The 26,142-nt window shown below is 39.4% G+C and overlaps 1 protein-coding gene across 3 annotated transcripts in view; it reads right to left on the bottom strand.

The window, feature by feature from the left end:
* Positions 1 to 1,689: 1,689 nt before the first annotated feature.
* PGAP1 (GPI inositol-deacylase) overlaps positions 1,690 to 26,142 on the bottom strand; it is a 67,627-nt gene continuing 43,174 nt past the window's right edge. For all 3 annotated transcript variants that reach the window (XM_071680528.1, XM_071680518.1, XM_071680509.1), the window contains 6 exons: positions 24,567 to 24,670; positions 24,199 to 24,369; positions 18,593 to 18,755; positions 12,605 to 12,792; positions 10,946 to 11,047; positions 1,690 to 2,657 (listed from right to left, as the gene is read on the bottom strand). In XM_071680528.1, the coding sequence (XP_071536629.1) occupies positions 2,348 to 2,657; positions 10,946 to 11,047; positions 12,605 to 12,792; positions 18,593 to 18,755; positions 24,199 to 24,369; positions 24,567 to 24,670 (1,038 nt within the window). In that variant the 3' untranslated portion in view covers positions 1,690 to 2,347. The remainder of the gene's footprint in view (positions 2,658 to 10,945; positions 11,048 to 12,604; positions 12,793 to 18,592; positions 18,756 to 24,198; positions 24,370 to 24,566; positions 24,671 to 26,142) is intronic.

Genomic DNA, 26,142 nt, shown 5'->3' with positions numbered 1-26,142 from the left:
TTGATTGAGAGGGTGAAGGCATGTACAGAGCATCAGACTGGGGAAGAGCAGTGTGGTTTCAGAAGTGGTAGAGGATGTGTGGATCAGGTGTTTGCTTTGAAGAATGTATGTGAGAAATACTTAAAAAAGCAAATGGATTTGTATGTAGCATTTATGGATCTGGAGAAGGCATATGACAGAGTTGATAGAGATGCTCTGTGGAAGGTATTAAGAATATATGGTGTGGGAGGCAAGTTGTTAGAAGCAGTGAAAAGTTTTTATCGAGGATGTAAGGCATGTGAACGTGTAGGAAGAGAGGAAAGTGATTGGTTCTCAGTGAATGTAGGTTTGCGGCAGGGGTGTGTGATGTCTCCATGGTTGTTTAATTTGTTTATGGATGGGGTTGTTAGGGAGGTGAATGCAAGAGTTTTGGAAAGAGGGGCAAGTATGCAGTCTGCTGTGGATGAGAGAGCTTGGGAAGCGAGTCAGTTGTTGTTCACTGATGATACAGCTGATTCATGCGAGAAACTGCAGAAGCTGGTGACTGAGTTTGGTAAAGTGTGTGAAAGAAGAAAGTTGAGAGTAAATGTGAATAAGAGCAAGGTTATTAGGTACAGTAAGGTTGAGGGTCAAGTCAATTGGGAGGTAAGTTTGAATGGAGAAAAACTGGAGGAAGTGGAAGTGTTTTAGATATCTGGGAGTGGATTTGGCAGCGGATGGAATCATGGAGCGGAAGTGAATCATAGGGTGGGGGAGAGGGCGAAAATTCTGGGAGTGTTGAAGAATGTGTGGAAGTCGAGAACATTATCTCAGAAAGCAAAAATGGGTATGTTTGAAGGAATAGTGGTTCCAACAATGTTATATGGTTGCAAGGCATGGGCTATGGATAGAGTTGTGCACAGGAGGGTAGATGTGCTGGAAATGAGATGTTTGAGGACAATATGTTCTGTGAGGTGGTTTGATCGAGTAAGTAATAATAGGGTAAGAGAGATGTGTGATAATAAAAAGTGTGGTTGAGAGAGCAGAAAAGCGTGTTTTGAAATAGCATGGTCACATGGAGAGAATGAGTGAGGAAAGATTGACAAAGAGGATATATGTGTCAGAGGGGGAGGGAACAAGGAGAAGTGGGAGACCAAATTGGAGGTGGAAAGATGGAGTGAAAATGATTTTGAATGATCGGAGCCTGAATATGCAGGAGGGTGAAAGGCGTGCAAGGAATAGAATGAATTGGAATGATGTGGTATACCAGGGTCGACGTGCTGTCAATGGATTGAACCAGGGCATGTAAAGCGTCTGAGGTAAACCATGGAAAGTTCTGGATGTGGAAAGGGAGCTGTGGTTTCGGTGCATTATTACATGACAGCTAGAGACTGAGTGTGAACGAATGTGGCCTTTGTTGTCTTCTCCTAGCGCTACCTCGCACACATGAGGGGGGAGGGGGTTGTTATTTCATGTGTGGTGAGGTGGCGATGGGAATGAATAAAGGCAGACAGTTTGAACTGAGTACATGTGTATATTTGTATGTCTGTGTGTATATATACATGTATACATTGAGATGTATAGGTATGTAAATTTGCATGTGTGGACTTATATGTATATACATGTGTATGTGGGTGGGTTGGGCCATTCTTTCGTCTGTTTCCTTGCGCTACCTCGCTAACGTGGGAGACAGCAACAAAGCAAAATAATAATAAAAAAAAAACAAAAAACTCAAGACATAAAAACTTTATTTCTATAAGCACAAAAGTTTCCCATTTTACTGATGATACTTTATTCTGCCATCATCCTTATCATTAATCACAACTTCTAATTAATCTTATCATTTCTTTACGATTACTACTATTTAGGGGAAAACTCTGGTAAAAATTAAAGATTTCTATTACCGGAGTTTGGTTGACTAGGGCTTTACTGTATAAATAATCACATAACCTTTACACCATATAAGCATACACCTGAGCATAAATTACATGTCACAACCAGCATAGTTTAAATCAATTCAAAACTTACATCTTTTTCAATGAAATTATAAGTAAAATAAAAGCTTACATAGAAATAGAAATTGATACATAAAACCAACATCTGAATTCTTGAAGTTTCAATGCAAAAACAGAATAAAACAATATACAAATATTATTCATAATCATCAACAGTCACTAAAAATGTTTCTTAATTCAGCAATCAGAAGTAATGTTCTATTAAAGGCTATGCTTTTTCATTGTAAAATCAGTCTAATACTCCATAAGTACTTACAAGTACCAAAGAGCAATACTAAACATACGACAGTTACTAAACAGTTAAAGATAACTGGATCTAATAATAATGACTCTTTTGTAGTTGCACTAGCACAGCCTGGCCTCACTGAAAGGTCTTAATCAGTACCAGATCCTCCAGTATCCAGTGACAAGTCAGCACTGGTTGTAGTTGCTTCAGAATGACAACCATCTGAAAGTGAAGCATCTTCAGTTCCCACCTGAGCCATGTATGGGTGGTTGCTTCTACTTGGAGAATCATGAGCTTCAGAGTTCCGAGGTGTGCAGGGGGCCAAAATTTGATGTAAAGCAATCAGAGTTAAAGCTCCCATCACAATGTAAGATACACGATATATGTGTATACTGCCAAACAGCAATGTAATAACTGCTAAGATGTGGACCAAGTATGACAGTTGCTTGTAATATTTCCTGCAAAAATAATCAAAAAGTCTCATGACAGAGGGGTCAGTATTGAAAAAAATGTTAATTAACAAACTGATGTCTCTAACTAGTACAGCAGATGCTCTCCTGAATGTTCAGACCCTGATACCTCAAAGCTTACTTCACTGAAAATCGTAACTAACCAATCAATGAGACAATAAAACCACTTTCAAAGCAATTCACTCGCTATACCATCCACTCCAGCCTTCTTGCCACACTTCGTCTCAAAAAAGGAATTCATCACCTCTTCTCTTTTCATGAAACCATTTGCCATGATTCTCTCTCAATTCGCATAACTTCTCGACCCAAAGACCCCATACTTGCCATCTTATCATCAAACACCTTCAGAGTACTCTACCTGTTACCAATTCCCCATTTGCCCCCATCAAAGATGTTCCCATTTGTTTTCATTTTCTTAATGCCCTTAACCTCCTTCCAAAAGATCATCTCATTCTCCCTGATACTCACTCACCCCAACTCTCATTTGCATTCTTTTTCAGCCCTGTTACCTTCTTCTTGACCTACCAGTTTCTCTTGTACATCTTCCAAACAGTCACACTCCTTCCCTATAAATAACACCCATATACCTCCCTTTTCTGTCTCACTAGCAACTTAACCTCATCATCCGAACACTCGCATGCCTATCACCCACCTTCCGCATGTCACGTGCCTCCCACACATTGATACTGCTTTACTGAATATGTCCCATTCCTCACTCGCTCCCCTAGCCACAATTACCTTCTCCTTTTGCCATTCTACGCTCAATCTCTCCTGGGATCTTCACACAACCCTCTTGCCCTAGCTCACTTACTTTCACCACCCTCTTTTCACACATATAATTTCCTCTTTTCTGAAAGCCACTGCAAAGTGATACTCTTACCTTTATCAAGTAATGATCAGACACCCTATCAGCTACTCCTCTCAGCACATTCACATCAAAGTCTCTTTTGCACATTTATAATCCAATAATGCCCATTTACCATCTTTCCTTCTCATCTACATATATTTTCAAATAAGGTATTCCTAATCAACAGCCCTTTTTCAGCACAAAATTCCATTAACATTACTAAATAATACCCCATGTCCACCAGTTATAACCTCAACTGCCAAACTTCCATATTAAAATTTCCCATGGCTAATATCCGATCTCCTCCCATAACCTCTGCCTCAGTCCCCTTTTAGCCAGGTGCATAAGCACTAACAATCACAAATCACTCATAATCTATGATGATATTAACCCACAACAGCCAGGAGCTCACTTCCTTACACTTTTTCACACATTCCCACAACTCCTTTTTCACCCGAAGTGCTACCTATCTCTTACCTTACACTAACCCTTGACTTAGCTTCTTAAATATTACCAAACTATTCTTCCCCCTTACTTGTGAGCAATATTTCTCTCAGAACTAGAATGTTCACATTCATTTCATCAAATATGATACCTACCTCTCCCCTATTCTCATCTTCAGTTACATCTGCACACATTCAGACATCCTACCCTAAGCCTTCGAGGAGGATGAGCACTCCTTGTTCGGCTCCATCTTCTGTTAAAACTTTTATAACAAAGGAAAAAAAATCACCTCAGAAATATTTTTCATCCAACACTATCATCTGATTATCTGAAAATATTTTGCAAATGTTACATAACGCTTCCCCAGATTGCTGGATACCCAAAAAATGCAGCACTAATAATAAAAAAGTCTTTCAAACATGAAATCATTTAAATGCTTAATTACAGGACACAGGACTTATTAGCCACCCAAACAACATTACAACCCCATGCTTTTTTTTTTTTTTTTGCCGCTGTCTCCCGCGTTTGCGAGGTAGCGCAAGGAAACAGACGAAAGAAATGGCCCAACCCACCCCCATACACATGTATATACATACGTCCACACACGCAAATATACATACCTACACAGCTTTCCATGGTTTACCCCAGACGCTTCACATGCCTTGATTCAATCCACTGACAGCACGTCAACCCCGGTATACCACATCGCTCCAATTCACTCTATTCCTTGCCCTCCTTTTACCCTCCTGCATGTTCAGGCCCCGATCACACAAAATCTTTTTCACTCCATCTTTCCACCTCCAATTTGGTCTCCCTCTTCTCCTCGTTCCCTCCACCTCCGACACATATATCCTCTTGGTCAATCTTTCCTCACTCATTCTCTCCATGTGCCCAAACCATTTCAAAACACCCTCTTCTGCTCTCTCAACCACGCTCTTTTTATTTCCACACATCTCTCTTACCCTTACGTTACTTACTCGATCAAACCACCTCACACCACACATTGTCCTCAAACATCTCATTTCCAGCACATCCATCCTCCTGCGCACAACTCTATCCATAGCCCACGCCTCGCAACCATACAACATTGTTGGAACCACTATTCCTTCAAACATACCCATTTTTGCTTTCCGAGATAATGTTCTCGACTTCCACACATTCTTCAAGGCTCCCAGAATTTTCGCCCCCTCCCCCACCCTATGATCCACTTCCGCTTTCATGGTTCCATCCGCTGCCAGATCCACTCCCAGATATCTAAAACACTTCACTTCCTCCAGTTTTTCTCCATTCAAACTCACCTCCCAATTGACTTGACCCTCAACCCTACAGTACCTAATAACCTTGCTCTTATTCACATTTACTCTTGACTTTCTTCTTTCACACACTTTACCAAACTCAGTCACCAGCTTCTGCAGTTTCTCACATGAATCAGCCACCAGCACTGTATCATCAGCGAACAGCAACTGACTCACTTCCCAAGCTCTCTCATCCTCAACAGACTTCATACTTGCCCCTCTTTCCAAAACTCTTGCATTCACCTCCCTAACAACCCCATCCATAAACAAATTAAACAACCATGGAGACATCACACACCCCTGCCGCAAACCTACATTCACTGAGAACCAATCACTTTCCTCTCTTCCTACACGTACACATGCCTTACTTTTTCTTCTTTCATACTATTCGCCATTTCCCGCGTTAGCAAGGTAGCGTTAAGAACAGAGGACTGGGCCTCTGAGGGAATATCCTCACCTGGCCTCGTTCTCTGTTCCTTCTTTTGGAAAAAAAAAAAAAAAAAAAAAAAAAAAAAAAAAAAAAAAAAAAACTTGCCTCCCACACCATATATTCTTAATACCTTCCACAGAGCATCTCTATCAACTCTATCATATGCCTTCTCCAGATCCATAAATGCTACATACAAATCCATTTGCTTTTCTAAGTATTTCTCACATACATTCTTCAAAGCAAACAAGTATAAAAAAATAGTCTTAATACTATAACTTTCAAAGAAATCTATTGACATAAAAAATATCAAAAAATGCAAGTAACAGTTCAGGGTATTTTTCTTGCCTGAACAACCTTATTGTAAAATCAAAATATAATGAAAGGCTCAAATGATCATGTGAAATATCTCATAATGCTTCTCAAGATCAACAGATACCCAATAAATATGAGAATAAAAAAAATCTTTCAATCATGAAATCATTTAAATGCTTAATTACAGGACATATTGGCCTTAAACATTTGAACCCCTGATTCTAACTGAGCATTAAAAAAAATCCTTATACTGAGGTTTTCAAGGAAATCTATCAACCCAAGAAAAATACAAAAATTGCAGGTAATAGTGCAGAGTATTTCTATGTCTTAAAAACTTTGTTTTAAAATCAAAATATAACATATGAAAGGCTTGTAAACATGAAATAATAATGGGAAATATCTCTTCATGCTTCCTCACACAAAAAGATACCCAAAAAATGCAAATCTAAAAACCAAAAAATATCTCATACATGAAATCATTCAAATGTTTTGTTACAGGACTTAATGGCCCCCAAACAACATTTGAAAACCATGAAAAATTTTCCTTTTGCTAAGATTTTTAAGGAAACCTATTAACCTAAGAATATTATCCAAGATGGCTGGGCATTTTCTGCCCGGAAAACTTTTTGTTTAAAAATCAAAATATAACATAATGAAAGGCTTCTATACCTGAAATGATCTTTTAAATATCTCATTACGCTTACCCATACCAAAAGATAGCCAATAAATGTGAAACTAATCATCAAAATATCTTTCAAACATGAAATCATTTAAATGTATAATTACATGACTTAATGGCCCCCAAACAACATATGAACCCCAGATTCTTATTTAATGAAATCTATTAACCAAAAAAGAATATAAATGGCAGGCAGTATACTGTTTAGGGTATTTTTTTTTTCTTTTCTGCCCCAAAAGTTTTGTTCTTAAAATTGAAATATAATGAAAAACTTCTATACCTGAAATTATCATGGAAAATATCTCATGTCTTCCAAAAACCATCAGAAACCCAATATAAGTGAAACTAACGATAATTCTTTTTTTTTTTACACGAAATCATTTAAATGCTCGATAAGACTTCAAGGCCCCTAAATAACATTTCAACCCTAGACTCCTTTTAAGCACAAAAAATAATCCTTATACTGAGGCTTTCCAGGAAATCAGTCAACCTAACAAAATTCCCAAAAACTGCAAGGTATTTTTTTCCAAAAAAAATTTTTTTTAATTGAATATAGCATAATGAAATTCTTTACTTGAAAAGATCACTGAATTTATCTCAAGAATGCTTAGCCTGACTGACAGATACCTAATAAATATGGAACTGAAGAAAAAAATCTTTCAAATATGGAATAATTTAAGCATTCAATTACAGGACTCAATAGCCCCCAAACAACATTTCAACCACAGATTCTTACTGAGCACAAAAAATAGTCCTTATACTGAGGATCTCAAGGAAATCTATTAATTTAATAGTTATAAAAATTTGCAGGGTACTTTTTTTGCCAAATCTTTTCTTTTAACTGAAATACAACAAAATGAAAGTCTTATATGCTTGAAATGATAATGTGAGATATCTCATAATGCTTGCCCATATCAAAAGATACCCAATAAATGCAAAACCATTGATAAAAAATCTTTCAAACATGAGATCGTTTAAATACTTAGTTAAAGGACTTAATGGTCCCAAAACAACAATTCAACCTCAGATACTTAATCAGCATGAAAAACCAGTCCTTATACTGAGCTTTTTAAGGAAATCTATCATCCCTACAAAAATGAAAACTAAAGGTAATAGTTCAGGCTTTTTGCTTGGAAAAATGTTATGTTTTGAAACTGAACAAAATTTGAACCCCATATTCTTAAAGGGAATGAAAAGTTGTCTTTATACTAAAGTTTAAGAAAATCTATTAACCTAAGAAAATAAAAATTGCAGGTTATATACTTCGCGGTATTAGTTTGCCCAAAAAAACTTTTTGTATTAAAACTGAAATATAACATAATGAAAGGCTTCTATACTTGAGACAATCATGGGAAATATCTCAATGCGTTGCCTGACTGAAAAATAACCAATACATATAAAACTAGTAATAAAAAAATCTTTCACAGATAAAACCATTTAAATCTTTAATTACAGGACTTAAGGGCCACCAAACAATATTTCTACCACAGATTATTACTGAGCATCGATATTCTTCTTATCCTAAGGTTGAATATTCAAGGAAATTTATCAAACTAAGAAAGCTACCAAAAATTGCAGGGTAATTTTTTTGCCCATTTTTTATTGAAATATAACACATGAAAAGCTTCTATACCTGAAATGATATCAGGAACTATTTTATAATGTTCTGCGTACCTGATAGATACCCAATGAATATGAAAATAGTAAAAAAATTCAAACAAATTTTTTTTTTTTACTATTCGCCATTTCCCGCGATAGCGAGGTAGCGTTAAGAACAGAGGACTGGGCCTTTGAGGGAATATCCTCACCTGGCCCCCTTCTCTGTTCCTTCTTTTGGAAAATTAAAAAAAAAAAAAAAAAAACGAGAGGGGAGGATTTCCAGCCCCCCGCTCCCTTCCCTTTTAGTCGCCTTCTACGACACGCAGGGAATACGTGGGAAGTATTCTTTCTCCCCTATCCCCATAATTATAGGACTTTATTGGCCTCCAAACAATATTTCAATCTTAGATTCTTAAATGAGCAGGAAAAATTGTCCTTACACTAAGGTTTTCAAGGATATCCATTAACCTATGAAAAATAAAAATTGTAGGTAATAGTTCAGGGTATCTTTTTGCCCAGAAACCTTTTTCTTTTAAAACTGAAAATCAATATAATGAAAGGGTTCTACACTTGAAATCATTATGGGAGATATCTCATAAAGCTTTCCCTGACTGAGATACCTAACAAATACAAGACTTTTTTTTTGTACTATTTGCCATTTCCCGCGTTAGCAAGGTAACATTAAAAACAGAGGATTGAGTCTTTGAGGGAATATCCTCACTTGGCCACCTTCTCTGTTCCTCGTTTTTGAAAATTAAAAATGAGAGGGGAGGATTTCCTGTCCCCGCTCCCTCCCCTTTTAGTCGCCTTCTACGACATTCGGTGAATACATGGGAAGTATTCTTTCTCCCGTATCCCCAGGGATAAAATAGAATGATAGAATACCAGATAAGGACATAGCTACCAGCTTGATTAAGGCTTTTGATCATATATATGGTGGCTATGTCCCAATCTGGTATTCTATCATGCTGCATAATTCATGAGCTCAATACAGTTTGCTTGTCAAACAATCAATTCTTAACACAAGGAACATTCTGCAACTTCAAAGATGTGATGTTTGCTGAAGAAAGCTGTCACCCTACCCACCCCTAAAGTGACCTCCTGGCCTACAGTAAGTCAGAAAATTATTTTGCAGCCAGAGAGGTTGACATGCCAAGGTTGAGGATGTTATGTTTGAATTTCAGGGATTCATCTGGTCAGCTTACAGCAATTAGTAGCTATGAAACTGGAGCAGTAAATAAGTGTCTGTATGACAATGAAAGGTTAATCTGAATGTCAATGAACTACTATGTTGGATATTATACAGCTTGCATGTGTCAAGTTGAAAAGCAGAAAATAGGCAACCATACACATATACATAAAAGATTTAGAATATCTAGAATTACATGACACTGAGCTAACTTTAGATGGATGAACCAATAGTGAGATATGGAAGCAGAAAGAGATTAAGAGTACTGTATCTGTGTACATATGGACATATCCTCATATACAATGATCAACTAAAATGATTAATCAAGGTGTGGGAGAAAAAAAAGCTGATATATATGGAGTTGTTAGGGAGGTAAATGCAAGAGTTTTGGAAAGAGGGGCAAGTATGAAGTCTGTTGGGGATGAGAGAGCTTGGGAAGTGAGTCAGTTGTTGTTCGCTGATGACACAGCGCTGGTGGCTGATTCATGTGTGAAACTGCAGAAGCTGGTGACTGAGTTTGGTAAAGTGTGTGGAAGAAGAAAGTTAAGAGTAAATGTGAATAAGAGCAAGGTTATTAGGTACAGTAGGGTTGAGGGTCAAGTCAATTGGGAGGTGAGTTTGAATGGAGAAAAACTGGAGGAAGTGAAGTGTTTTAGATATCTGGGAGTGGATCTGGCAGCGGATGGAACCATGGAAGCGGAAGTGGATCATAGGGTGGGGGAGGGGGCGAAAATTCTGGGGGCCTTGAAGAATGTGTGGAAGTCGAGAACATTATCTCGGAAAGCAAAAATGGGTATGTTTGAAGGAATAGTGGTTCCAACAATGTTGTATGGTTGCGAGGCGTGGGCTATGGATAGAGTTGTGCGCAGGAGGATGGATGTGCTGGAAATGAGATGTTTGAGGACAATGTGTGGTGTGAGGTGGTTTGATCGAGTGAGTAACGTAAGGGTAAGAGAGATGTGTGGAAATAAAAAGAGCGTGGTCGAGAGAGCAGAAGAGGGTGTTTTGAAGTGGTTTGGGCACATGGAGAGGATGAGTGAGGAAAGATTGACCAAGAGGATATATGTGTCGGAGGTGGAGGGAACAAGGAGAAGAGGGAGACCAAATTGGAGGTGGAAAGATGGAGTGAAAAAGATTTTGTGTGATCGGGGCCTGAACATGCAGGAGGGTGAAAGGAGGGCAAGGAACAGAGTGAATTGGAGCGATGTGGTATACCGGGGCTGACGTGCTGTCAGTGGATTGAATCAAGGCATGTGAAGCGTCTGGGGTAAACCATGGAAAGCTGTGTAGGTATGTATATTTGCGTGTGTGGACGTATGTATATACATGTGTATGGGGGGGGTGTTGGGCCATTTCTTTCGTCTGTTTCCTTGCGCTACCTCGCAAACGCGGGAGACAGCGACAAAGTATAAAAAAAAAAAAAAAAAAAAAAAAAAAATATGGAGCACAGTCTGAAAACAACAGTGGATTATAAGATTTACCTGTTGGCCTGTGGAAGCTTCTTCTGCCAGAGAAAACAGAGGGTGACTAGGATGGCAACTGTTACAGTAAGAGTTGGGTCCTCTGCAAGCTGTAGGTTGTTCCTGTTTAGAGAGATCTTCATTAAAGTCATCTTTTGATCTTAGGTAGCTAAAATTTCTCATTATCTAATACTAAGTACCTATTTGGTAACAGAATATATGGATTTGCTATGATGTAAAACATAAATCCTTATTCGAATATCAAGACATCTAGAGAAAAATTTTCATCTTTTCCATACATGTACTGATTACATAAGAGTTTTGTCAATGAATAGATATGGAGAAAGAATAAAATATCATTATACTATAGAAAATGTGGCCTAAGCAGCAACCTGAAAATCATGTGCATCATAGCATAAGTAAGTATGGCCACACAAACAGAGGCAACTGTCTAAATACAAAGCTTTAAACCAATAAAATGAAACCACATAAAAAAAATGTAAGCATAACTTCACAACAAATTATAAGAACAATAAATGTAAGCACTTTCTACAATATGCAAACTTCTTTTCAATATCATAAAGAAAACAAAAAATGTGGATTCTGAAAAATTAAAACCTTTATCTCTCTGAGGCAGTCACATGAGCATGATATTCTCTAAAAAACCAGGATTAAGAACTTCCAATCCTCTCTCTTTCTGAGGAAAAACACTGGTTTTCCCTACCTGTTACTTATTTCCTAACTGGATCATGGCCAGTTGCTCATTATGAGCCAGCTTTCAGCCAATTAGAAACTGCCACAAAGATGATGTCATTGACCTGCTAGCTCTTGGCCACTGACAGCACAGAATTCATAGGTCACAAACATAAACCCAAAAGCAAGAAGGTCTTTGACAAGCCTGTACTCTCTTTCATCAACATAAAATGATATAATCTGGCCAAAGGTGACTCTTATCTCGAGGTGCAATCTTATGAAGGCAGAGTCCAGCAATAAATAAATAATACACATACACATATATATTCACTTGATAAACTACAGAGAAAAGAGAAAAAGGTATTCTAATCCATGCAATGAAAGGAGTCAGTCTGGTAGCATGCCTTGAATGTATACAACCTAGAAAAAATCTATGACGTCAATGGCCGAGAGTCACTGTTTCAACGACATCACCTTTGTGGCACACTCTCGCTGGCTGAGAGTGGGCCCAAAACAAGTAAGCGGCTGCTATGTCGTTACAATGACAGCAACAGGGAGGGAAAAACCACTGTTTTCCCACTAGAAGACAGAGGGTTGGATGGTCTTAATGCCATTAACCTAAAGAATATACTAGAGAGTATCTCATGAGAGAAAAAAGAGATCTGACTACTCAGGAGCAAGCTTAAGAGTGTTGACAAGTAGGACAAGAAATATGCAAGAAATAAAGTTTTGAGTACAAGACTCTACTTTAACATTTTGGACTACTTAGAAACCAAAGAGACACATCTATAAATGACAACAGAAAGGCAGCATACACATCCATTAGACAGGAAATAAACCCAACATTTAAAGAGTAAGGTCATTAAAACTGATGACTTGTCTGAGTGCATCAGTGGTTCCCATCACATCTTCCCTCCAACTAATTTTCATGAATTACAAACAAAGATATGAACAAGACAGAGTTAATACAAATCCAGTGTGACTTACCTTACTAGTCTGCTCCAAATTATAAGAGTGGGCAAGTTGAGGGTGGTGACAAGGAACACCAGCATCATTAAAGTTAGATGGAAGTGGACTCTCGACAGGGCTCGACATGTGGTGCTCCCATCATCTGCTACACCAGGCACTAGTCCCAGCACAATCTTTTCTATGTAGTCCTCATAGAGTTTAAAAACCTAATGCAGAGAGAAATTGCTAGAAGTACTAACAAGCAAATCTCTACAATTTTACACTTGATGATCTTATTGAGTAATCTAATTCAGTAAACTATGAAAGTTGTTCTGTGTCATTATATACAGTTAAAAGACATTCTTTTCTGTACAGCACTACAGCTGTCTTACTCTTTCTAAACACCATAGCTCAATTACATCTCTACACATACACATACTGATACAAATCTTACACATGTCTTGATTTTGTCATTCCATCTGACCTTCACTTATCCCCTCCATTTCCTTCCCTTCAACTGAAATACACTGCTCCAATCATTTCTCCTGCATGTCCAAGAATCCTCAGCACTAAATCATTCATTCTAATACTATCTCGCTTTACATATTCTTTTCTTCTCTTGGTTTTCATTACTCATCAATACATCCATTTTAATGAGACATGCATCATCTAACAATCCACTAACCAAACCAAAGGACTAGTGTTTCTCATTTTATTTATTTCATTTATCATACTTTGTCGCTGTCTCCCACATTAGCGAGGTGGCGCAAGGAAACAGACGAAAGAATGACCCAACCCACCCACATACACATGTATATACAAACACATCCACACATGCACATATACATACCTATACATCTCAACATATACATATATATACACACACAGACATATACATATATACACAAGTACATATTACATACCGTCTGCCCTTATTCATTCCCGTCGCCACCCCGCTACACATGAAATGACAACCCCCTCCCCCCGCATGTGCGCGAGGTAGTGCTAGGAAAAGACAACAAGGCCACATTCGTTCACACTCAGTCTCTAGCTGTCATGTATAATGCACCGAAACCACAGCTCCCTTTCCACATCCAGGCTCCACAGAACTTTCCATGGTTTACCCCAGAATCTTCACATGCCCTGGTTCAATCCATTAACAGTACGTCGACCCCGGTATACCACATCATTCCAATTCACTCTATTCCTTAAATGCCTTTCACCCTCCTGCACGTTCAGGCCCCGATCACTCAAAATCTTTATCACTCCATCTTTCCACCTCCAATTTGATCTCCCACTTCTCCTTGTTCCCTCCACCTCTGACACATATATCCTCTTTGTTAATCTTTCCTCACTCATTCTCTCCATGTGACCAAACCATTTCAAAACACCCTCTTCTGCTCTCTCAAGCACACTCTTTTTCTTACCACACATCTCTCTTACCCTTTCATTACTTACTCGATCAAACCACCTCACACCACATATTGTCCTCAAACATCTCATTTCTAGCACATCCACCCTCCTCTGCACAACTCTATCTATAGCCCACACCTCGCAACCATATAACATTTGTTGGAACCACTATTCCTTCAAACATAACCATTTTTGCTTTTCAAGATAATGTTCTCGACTCCCACACATTTTTCAACGCTCCCAGAACTTTCGCCCCCTCCCCCACCCTATGATTCACTTCCGTTTCCATGGTTCCATCTGCTGCCAAATCAACTCCCAGATATCTAAAACACTTCACTTCCTTCAGTTTTTCTCCATTCAAACTTACCTCCCAATTGACTTGTCCCTCAACCCTACTGTACCTAATAACCTTGCTCTTTTTCACATTTTCTCATATATTAAGAAAACTGGCTGATCCAGTCTTTCCATTACCTTATCAAACCCACAAGTTAACATTTTTCCCCATAAAACTTTACACTGTGAGACACCTGTGTCTTCCACCCCTCATTCCCAAAGAAAGAAATGCCTCTAAACCCTTTAAAAACTGACCATCATCAATGAAAAAAGACATTACACCCAATCTAGGAAACCAGACACAACTACAAATTTACACCCAATCTAGCAAACCAGAAACAAATTATTTATATCTATCTTGCTTTGCTGCCGTCTCCCGCGTTAGCCAGGTAGCGCAAGGAAACAGACGAAAGAATGGCCCAACCCACCCACATACACATGTATATACATACACGTCCACACACACATATAAACACCTATACATCTCAACGCATACACACATATACACACACAGACACATACACATATACACATGTACACGATTCATACTGTCTGCCCCTATCCATTCCCACTGCCACCCGCCACACATGAATAGTCTCCTGCACTTCAAAGTGTACAGTTTCTTAAAAGATTTCTTATGAAGAAAGATTCAATATGATTTACTATAAATATTCAATATTCTAGACTTCGGAGAACTAAAACTTACAGAAAAGCAGATTGGGTTGCCAAAAATACAGAAAATAAAATAAAAATTCTTAAAAAGAAAAAAAGACTCCTATGTCTGTAAAAATTCAAAATGTTCATCGGATAGATTATCACAGTCCTCTGTTAAGGCATACGTAATGAAAAAATGGCAGCTGTAGCCTAAAACCATAACCATGCTTAGGCTGTAGCTAGTGATTTGAAAAAAAAAAAAAGGGGAGGTTCCAAAAGTATATACAACATAACATAATGAAAAAAAAATTCTTAAAAGAAAGTATGTCTGTTTAAACCAAATATGTCCGACAGACAGACTATCACAGTCATGAAGTGAGGGAACAATGGGTAAAGAACATCTGTGGTAAGCCCTCATCTCTTCTTGAAACAGTTGCATGCATGAAGACACTACAGTACCATACAAGTACTCACTGATGAAAAAACATTCAACTTTATTTCATTTTCAGTATATTGTCTCCCTAAATAACTCTACCAGATCTCACCATTAACAAAACACTGTCCATCAACTGAACAAAAGAACAATCTACAATATACAGTAAAAGAAACTTTTCATATAAATGGGAGTGGTACAACTCAAATAATTATCCTTCCCTTGCCTGTGTCAACTGACATTGTGTGTGGCCTTGTCAATATCTTTACCCAGCTGTGATAGACATAAGTACTGCTTCTATTTTCTCTCTCATTAAAGTATCAAGCTTGTCCTTACTTTTGGAGATTACTCATGAATAGCAATACAGTTATAATCCCCTTTATCACAATAATTCAATAAATGTACAAAAATATATAACATGGTTAAATGAGTGAATGTTGGGGTGAAGAGGGTGGTGAGAGTAAGTGAGCTTGGGAAGGAGACTTGTGTGAGGAAGTACCAGTAGAGACTGAGTACAGAATGGAAAAAGGTGAGAACAATGGAAGTAAGGGGAGTGGGGGAGGAATGGGATGTAATTAGGGAATCAGTGATGGATTGCGCAAAAGATGCTTGTGGCATGAGAAGAGTGGGAGGTGGGTTGATTAGATAGGATAGTGAGTGGTGGGATGAAGAAGTAAGAGTATTAGTGAAAGAGAAGAGAGAGGCATTTGGACGATTTTTGCAGGGAAAAAATGAAATTGAGTGGGAGACGTATAAAAGAAAGAGATAGGAGGTCAAGAGAAAGGTGCAAGAGGTGAAAAAAAGGGCAAATGAGAGTTGGGGTGAGAGAGTATCATTAAATTTTAGGGAGAATAAAAAGATGTTCTTTTCAGGAACCTTTTCAGGAAAAGGTGTTACCAAATAGCTTTGTTGGTATTAGTTTTGACTGGGTTTGTAGAGCTTTCAATAAACCCAGAGCTTTCACTGACTTCTTCCAGGAAACATGTACATACTACTTGTATGCAGTGACAGGCTGCTTACAGTAGGGACTGTAGATAATAAGAGGGTATCACTAGGAGCGGGGGGCTGGAAATCCTCCCCTCTCGTTTTTTTTTTTTTTTTTTTCTAATTTTCCAAAAGAAGGAACAGAGAACTGGGCCAAGTGAGGATATTCCCTCAAAGGCCCAGTCCTCTGTTCTTAACGCTACCCCGCTAATGCGGGAAATGGCGAATAGTTTGAAAGAAAAAGAAAAAAAAAAAAGATGTTCTCGAAGGAGGTAAATAAAGTGCGTAAGACAAGGGAGCAAATGGGAACTTCAGTGAAGGGCGCAAATGGGGAGGTGATAACAAGTAGTGGTGATGTGAGAAGGAGATGGAGTGAGTATTTTGAAGGTTTGTTGAATGTGTTTGATGATAGAGTGACAGATATAAGGGTGTTTTGGTCGAGGTGGTGTGCAAAGTGCGAGGGTTAGGGAAAATGATTTGGTAAACAGAGAAGAGGTAGTAAAAGCTTTGCGGAAGATGAAAGCCGGCAAGGCAGCAGGTTTGGATGGTATTGCAGTGGAATTTATTAAAAAAGGGGGTGACTGTATTGTTGACTGGTTGGTAAGGTTATTTAATGTATGTATGACTCATGGTGATGTGCCTGAGGATTGGCGGAATGCGTGCATAGTGCCATTGTACAAAGGCAAAGGGGATAAGAGTGAGTGCTCAAATTACAGAGGTATAAGTCTGTTGAGTATTCCTGGCAAATTGTATGGGAGGGTATTGATTGAGAGGGTGAAGGCATGTACAGAGCATCAGATTGGGGAAGAGCAGTGTGGTTTCAGAAGTGGTAGAGGATGTGTGGATCAGGTGTTTGCTTTGAAGAATGTATGTGAGAAATACTTAGAAAAGCAAATGGATTTGTATGTAGCATTTATGGATCTGGAGAAGGCATATGATAGAGTTGATAGAGATGCTCTGTGGAAGGTATTAAGAATATATGGTGTGGGAGGCAAGTTGTTAGAAGCAGTGAAAAGTTTTTATCGAGGATGTAAAGCATGTGTACGTGTAGGAAGAGAGGAAAGTGATTGGTTCTCAGTGAATGTAGGTTTGCGGCAGGGGTGTGTGATGTCTCCATGGTTGTTTAATTTGTTTATGGATGGGGTTGTTAGGGAGATGAATGCAAGAGTTTTGGAAAGAGGGGCAAGGATGAAGTCTGTTGGGGATGAGAGAGCTTGGAAGTGAGTCAGTTGTTGTTCGCTGATGATACAGCGCTGGTGGCTGATTCATGTGAGAAACTGCAGAAGCTGGTGACTGAGTTTGGTAAAGTGTGTGAAAGAAGAAAGTCAAGAGTAAATGTGAATAAGAGCAAGGTTATTAGGTACAGTAGGGGTGAGGGTCAAGTCAATTGGGAGGTGAGTTTGAATGGAGAAAAACTTGAGGAAGTGAAGTGTTTTAGATATCTGGGAGTGGATCTGGCAGCGGATGGAACCATGAAAGTGGAAGTGGATCATAGGGTGGGGGAGGGGGCGAAAATTCTGGGAGCCTTGAAGAATGTGTGGAAGTCGAGAACATTATCTCGGAAAGCAAAAATGGGTATGTTTGAAGGAATAGTGGTTCCAACAATGTTATATGGTTGCGAGGCGTGGACTATGGATAGAGTTGTGCGCAGGAGGATGGATGTGCTGGAAATGAGATGTTTGAGGACAATGTGTGGTGTGAGGTGGTTTGATCGAGTAAGTAACGTAAGGGTAAGAGAGATGTGTGGAAATAAAAAGAGCGTGGTTGAGAGAGCAGAAGAGGGTGTTTTGAAATGGTTTGGTCACATGGAGAGAATGAGTGAGGAAAGATTGACCAAGAGGATATATGTGTCGGAGGTGGAGGGAACGAGGAGAAGAGGGAGACCAAACTGGAGGTGGAAAGATGGAGTGAAAAAGATTTTGTGTGATCGGGGCCTGAACATGCAGGAGGGTGAAAGGAGGGCAAGGAATAGAGTGAATTGGAGCGATGTGATATACCGGGGTTGACGTGCTGTCAGTGGATTGAATCAAGGCATGTGAAGCGTCTGGGGTAAACCATGGAAAGCTGTGTAGGTATGTATATTTGCGTGTGTGGACGTATGTATATACATGTGTATGGGGGTGGGTTGGGCCATTTCTTTTGTCTGTTTCCTTGCACTACCTCGCAAACGCGGGAGACAAAAAAAAATGGTTAAATGCAGTTCCCCTTACCTTTATAAAGTAAAATATACCAGCTAAACTCAGAGCAAGAGTGCCACATGATGAGTAGGCTAAAGATATGAGTGCCACACCCACCAGAACTGGGACACGAGACAGCCCTGTTACTGCAATTTCAGCAACCATGTCTGTTCCACCAACAGAATATCCTAATAACCTGAAAGGACAAAACATTAGCTAGACAAATACTAATCTTCATAACAATGTTCCTTAATACACTGGGAAATTTACTAACAAACAGGTAATACAGTACTATACTAACCCTTTAACTATGAATACTGCACATGTGCAAGAGAACCATTTTTTAGTTAATCTCTTCACTGTTCCACACATCTTATGAAGCACAAGGATCTAAGCTCTTAATGCTTCAAGCCTCATTTCATGTCTTTCCCCTATTGGTCATGTGATTCACTGTGCTGAGGAAGGAGTGCCAGTTTTCAATTTGCCTTTCAGTTATTAAGTTTGTGATGGTGTTAGAGTTTGGATTTTTTTTCCTAATTTCAATCAATGGTGAGTGCCTTTGTTCTACAAGGTATGTAACTAATGTGGGTAAGTTTAGTTGTTTCTTTTCTATGTCCTTTTGGTATGTTTTTCAGCTGGCTTACTTGGAGATAATGATGAATCATTACATTACATGATCTAGGAATGGGAAATCACCTATTATTGAAGTTTTGGAGCTCTGTTTCCATGTACCTCACGAAGGCTGATCATTTTCCTTTCCTAAAGTTAAAGTCTTTTTTGGTGGTTGTGCAGGTTACAATGGCCAATGGGGTGTTACCAGGATGGGCAGGTGGCTAGAGGTCAGTTTGTCTAGCATGCTGCAGGTGTTCCTTGCATGCAGAACAGGTGATGTACTGCAAGGTTGGCTGCTGGAGGTAATGGGTTGGGAGTCTAGTCGGCTGGTTGCATTGGTTAAAGATACTGAGAGGATACTGAGAGGATACAAGAGAATTTCACCTCAGGAGTCATGGGTGTGAATATTGAGCCACATGGGACGGTGAGCACTGAAGTCTCTACAGATACAGGTGTTAGGTGTGCTGGTTAGGTTTTGCAGTTGGGAAGTGTACTTGGAAGGGCATGTATGTGAGGGAGGTAAGTAAGTGTTGATTATGTCGTGACTAGTTCTGTGAGGTTTATTCTTAAGGACTGTATTTCTGGTGTGGTGCTAGAGAATGGTTGGGTTTGGTGGGAAAGTGTTACGAGTCCTCCTCCTTGTCCTTGTCGTCTGTCTTGACTCATGGGAATGTAACTGTAGAAAGTAAGCTGTAAGCAAGTCTGGTTTCTTGAACGAGGTCTCCAAATTGAGTCTGATTTCTTTAATGAGGGCTATGTGGATGTGCTCTCAGAGTAAGATGATTATCTGTGAGTCTATTTTTGATCCCTATCTGTTGTGGCATCAGAGGAAGGAACAGGACATTAGAACAACAATCAGCTGTGACAACCTTCAGACAATGGACAAGAAGAAAAGACTGGGATGCAATCAACTGGGACAATGCCCTTCACAAACTTTCCTGCCCAAAAGGGTCCCATCTACTCCTCCCAAGAAATGGGGCACAGCCTTAAGCTATACTTGAGGAACAAGTTAGTTGGGACGTAAGTTTAAATGGAAAAAATTTGAGGAAGTAAAGCATTTTAGATATTTGGGAGTGGACTTGGCAGCAAATGAAACCATGGAAGCAGAATAGGGTCATAGGGTGGGGGAGTGGGTGAAGGTTCTAGGAGCGATAAAGAATTTGTGGAAAGAGAGAATGTTATCTCAGAGAGCAAAAATGGGCATGTTTGAAGGAATAGCAGTTCCAACAATATAATATGGTTGCACGTTGACCCTAGTATACCAGTATACCACATTTTGTATCAGTTTACTCTATTCCTTGCATGCCCCTATCATTCAAAATCTTTTTCACTCCATCCTTCCACCTCCAATTTGGTCTCCCGCTTCTCCTTCTTCCCTCAACCTCTAACACATATATACTTTTAGTCAAACTTTCCTTACTCATTCTCTCCATATGTCCAAACCATTTCAACACACCCTCTTCTGCTCTAAACCACATTCTTTTCTATTTCCACACACCTTTCTTTCATTACTTACTCGATCAAACCACTTCAAACCATACATTGTCCTCAAACATTTTATTTCCAACACATCCATCCTCCTTCGAACAACCCTTCTATAGCCCATGCCTCGCAACCATATAACATTGTTGGAACTATCATTCCTTCAAACATACCCATTTTTGCTCTACGAGATAACATTCTCTCCTTCCACACATTCTTCATCACTGCCATACCTTTCGCCTGCTCCCCCATCCTGTGACTCACTTCCGCTTTCATCGCTCCATCCATTCCCATATATCTAAAATACTTCACTTCCTCAAACTTACATCCCAATTAACTTACCCCTCAACCCTATTGAACCTAATATCCATGCTCTTATTCATATTAACTCTAAACTTTCTCCTATCACACACTTTTCCAAACTCAGTCACCATCCTCTTCAGTTTCTCACCCCAATCAGCCACTAGAGCTGTATCATCAGCAAACAAAAGACAACTGACTCACTTCCCAGGCCCACTTATCCACAACAGACTGCATACTTGCCCCTCTCTTCCAAACTCTTGCACTTACCTCCCTAACCACCCCATCCATAAACAAACAACCATGGGGACATCACACACCCCTGCCACAAACCGACATTCACTGGGAACCAATCACTCTTCTCTCTTCCTACTCGTACACATGACTTACATCCTTGGTGAAAACCTTTCACTGCTTCTAACAACTTACCTCCCACCCCATATACTAATAAATCCTTCCACAAAGCATCTCTATCAACCCTATCATATGCCTTCTCCAGATTTATAAATGCTACATACAAATCCATCTGTTTTTCTAAGTATTTCTCATACATTCTTCAAAGCAAACACCTGATCCACACATCCTCTACCACTTCTGAAACCACACTCCTCTTCCCCATTCTAATGCTCTGTACATACCTTCACCCTCTCAATCAATACCCTCCCATATAATTTCCTAGGAATACTCAACAAACTAATGCCTCTGTAGCTTGAACACTCACCTTTATCCCATTTGCCTTTGTACAAGGAGAACGCATGCATTCTGCCAATCCTCAGGCACTTCACCATGATTCATGCATACACTGAATATCTTTACCAACCAATCAGCTACGCAATAACCCTTTTTTAAAAAATTCCACTGTGATACCATTCAAACCCGCCACCTTGCTGAATTTCATCTTCCACAAACTTTCACTACCTCTTCTCTATTTACCAAAACATTCTCCCCAACCCTCTCACTTCGCACACCATCCTGACCAAAACACCCTATATCTGCCACTATCATCAAAGACATCCAACAAACCTTCAAAATACTCACTAACTTCTCACTTCATCACTACCTGTTACTACTTACCCACTTGCCACCTTCACCGATGTCATTTCTTCTCTTGTCTTACACACATTATTCACCTCCTTCCATAACATCTTTTTATTCTCCCTAAAATCTAATGATTCTCTCTCATCCCAACTGTCCTTTGCCCTCTTTTTCACCTCTTGCACCTTTCTCTTGACCTCCTGCTGCTCTCTTTTATACATCTCCCAGTCATTTGCACTACTTCCCTGTAAGTATTGTCCAGATGCCTCTCTTTCCTCTTTCACTAACAACCTTACTTCTTCATCCCACCACTCACTACCCTTTCTAATCTGCCCATCTCCAACCTTTCTTATGCCACATGCATCTTTTGCACAAGCCATCACTGCTTCCCTAAATACATCCCATTCCTCACCCACTCCCCTCACATTATTTACTCTCACCTTTTGAAATTTGACCCTCAATCTCTCCTGATATTTCCAAGCTCACTCACTCTCACCACTCTCTTCTCCCCAACATTCTCTCTTCTTTTCTGAAAACCCCCACAAATCTTCACCTTTGCCTCCACCAGACAGTGATCAGACATCCCTCCAGCTGCCCCTCTCAGCACATTAACATCCAAAAGACTCTTTTACACACCTATCAATTAACACGTAATCCAATAATGCCCTTTGACCTTCTCTCCTACTCAAATATATATACTTATGTATCTCTCTTTTTAAACCAGGTATTCCCAATCACCAGTTCTTTTTCAGCACACAAATCCACAAGCTCTTCACCATTTCCATTTACAACACTAAACACCCCATGTACACCAATTATACCCTCAACTGCCACATTACTCACCTTCACATTTAAATCACCCATCACTATAAGCCGGTCTCATGCATCAAAGCTGCTAACACACTCACACATCTGCTCCCAAACACTTGCCTCTCATAATCTTTTAGTAAAATGGTAGGAGCAATAGACAAAAGTAGTAGGGAGAAACAAGTAGATAGGAGGGTAGGAACATTAGGGAGAAACATTAAGTAAAAGTAGTGGGTAGGAACACTGGGCAGGAGGATTACATAGAAGCAGTCAGCAGGAACATTAGGTAGGGGCCTACACAAGCACTGTGCTACACTTGCACTCTGCCAGAGGTCTGTTAATGGTGAGGCACTTAAGGCTAAGAGGCAGCACTGGAGTTCATTAGTTATGGAGACTATTGCTATGGCCATCCCCTTGAAGGAGTTCCAGAAGGGAACACGCATTAGAGATATAGAAAGATAGCTAGACAACTGTGTCGAGATGAGATGCAGATAGCGTGAGAGGAGGAGGAGCAGAACTGAAAGATGTGGAAGAATGCAGTGTCAAGTCATCAACATATGGCAATGTTGAGTCATCAGTATATGAATGCATTTAGTTATTTGGAGAATAAAGGAAATCAGTTGTAAAAGGTTGAAAAAGTGTAGGAGACATGACAGATCCTTCAGGAACACCAATGATGATGGATTACAAGGTGGAGAAGCTGATCTATCCACAACCATGGAGATAGGCCAGCCAAAGAGGAAGCTATACATCAGGGAGGAGAGCAAGGGAGGGAAACCAAAAGAGGGGAGCTTAGAAATGAAACCCCAATGCCAGTCAGCAGTCAAAAGTTTTGGATACATCAAATGCAGATAAATAGGATTCCCATATAACTTTCAGGGAAGATAACCAGACATTAGTGTGATGCAACAGAATATCATCAGCGGATCTCGCCTTACAGAAGCCATACTAGTGATCAGAGAGGAGATTGAGAGATGCAAGATGTCTGAGGACAGGGGAGATGAGAAGAGATGATATAGGAGTTAAGAAGGGATTCAAAAACTTTGGAAACTGTAGTGGCAAAGCAACAGGACAATAGTTAGAGGGGTTAGAATGGTCACCACAGGTAAAAAATAATGTCATGAGGAGCACATCTGTGCAATGTTGTAATGACCCCATTGAGAGCACTGTCTTTTAGCGCTCCATTTCCTAGAAATGCATCCTGAATGCTAATTAGGGTATCAGTGAATATTATTCAGTCAAATGAATTCTACCAAGCAAACTGGAATAATATAATGATCTACTGGATCTAAATATGCAGCTTCTGTGCAACATTCTCTCCACATGAATAAATAAATAAATATCAATTAGACCTATATGCATATAACAATACTTCCTAACATACATAGCTGGTGGTAACTCACTTAACAACAAATGAATGAGCTGCATTCCCAGACAAGAAAACTAGTCCCCAAGTAACTGCACCCATGAAAAGGGTCATCGGCAATGTTCCCAAAAACAATAATATTGGGAGAACTGGGAGATCCTCTCCATTACTGCTCATAATGGACATATCATCAGCAAACTCCAAACTCCTGAAAAAAAAAAATAATCTATCTTATCATCAATTACATTCCTATTCAATCATACAAAAGGGAAAGCAGACAAAGAAGAAATAAAGCATATAATCATTATGCCAACAAATTACTTCATTAAAATCTCACACAGAATTAAATAGCTGTTCAGTATTATACAATAAGTCATAAAATAATATGTATGATCTATGCCTTACTTCAGGACAAGGTTGGCAACCTTAACAAAAGGAACGACTGCCAATGGTGTGAGGGTGAGCATGGATGAAAAAAGAGATGGACAGTAACCATCCTCCCCAATCATCTGAAAAATAAAGTAATTACATAATGCACAAAGGAAGACATAGCTAGAGAATATGACAATGACTAAATGTATCAACATTTAAAAAATTACAAAACTCCCTGGTCATCGGAGTTCAAGCAGTGGTCTGCAATCCCAGAATACCCAATTTTATGATAAACTCATTAGCCCCAGCAGCCTCCAACCACAGGTGGAAGATAGGGAATGCAGGTGCTCCTACCATCACCAATGACTCACCTCCCACCTTTCCCCTCTCACAGGCTACCAACCACAGACACTTAACATTCTAAATCAATCACACTCCCATAACAAGAAAAAGAATATCAGCAAACAAAATGAGACAAAAAACAATTAACGTGTACACTGTGAACCGAGGAAAGACTCTCACAGAGGCATATTGTGGCAGCCTGGCTGGAGGCTAGCCATGGAGGCACACACCATACAAATTCACAGTGAACACTGTATTGAGATCACTGACATGCACAGAGGTCAAAACTGGTATATCACCTAAATGGTTTATGGTACAGCTAATCACAGACAGCCAAGTGAGTACTGCAGTGCATACGAAAAATAAATATAAACTATTTATGATGAATCATTAACACAATTGATATTTCCTTCAGAAATGACAAAGTAATGGTCACTACAGTATGAGTGTGACAGCAATATCCATACCTGAGGAATATTATCAAAAAGTTGGTCAATAACCTTTTACTGGTTCTTAAGGAAAAGGTATGACTGATGTATGAAAAGAAAGATTGGCACATCACCATATAAATTAAACATAACAGCAATATCAAGTTGTAAACATCCTCATTAATGGATTTTTTTCTATGTACATAATTACATTCCCTGCCAAAATAAGTCTTGTCTACACAAATCAAAAATGGTCTCACCTGCAAATATCTGCTCCCTATCATGTCATGTATAATGTACCAATACCACAGCCTTCCATCAACAGTAAAGCCACACAAACTACTCCATGGTTTCCCTTTACTTCAGATGCCTTGATTCTACCCAGTGACAACACAATGCCGAACGTATAATCACATCACCCCAGCTCACCTTATCCAATGCATGCCTTTAGGTCTCCTGAATGTTAATGTCCTAGTACCCTTGAGCCTCCTTCACCATGTCTTTCCAGTTCCACATCAGTATATTCCTCCTACGTGCTTCCTCTACTTCTAACATAAAGATCTTCTTTGTCATTCTTTCTTCATTCATCCTCTCTGTAAGTCCACATCATTTCAACACCACTGTCTTCCCTCTCAGATTGTGCTTACTACCACATCTCTCTCTGACAGTTATTCCTAAATCATTCCTTGTCCTATGAAATATTTCCTCAGAATATTGTCAAAATACCTTCAATGAAGTCCCAGAGAAGAGTATGACATAATTGGAAGGACAAACAAAAAAAAACACAGACAGAGTGCCCTACAATACCCTCTCAAAACTTGCAATGAGGAGCATTAGCT

Source organism: Panulirus ornatus, chromosome 2 (genome assembly GCF_036320965.1).
Source record: "Panulirus ornatus isolate Po-2019 chromosome 2, ASM3632096v1, whole genome shotgun sequence".
Classification (NCBI taxonomy): Eukaryota; Metazoa; Arthropoda; class Malacostraca; order Decapoda; family Palinuridae; genus Panulirus; species Panulirus ornatus.
This window is presented reverse-complemented; position numbering and strand designations above follow the sequence as displayed.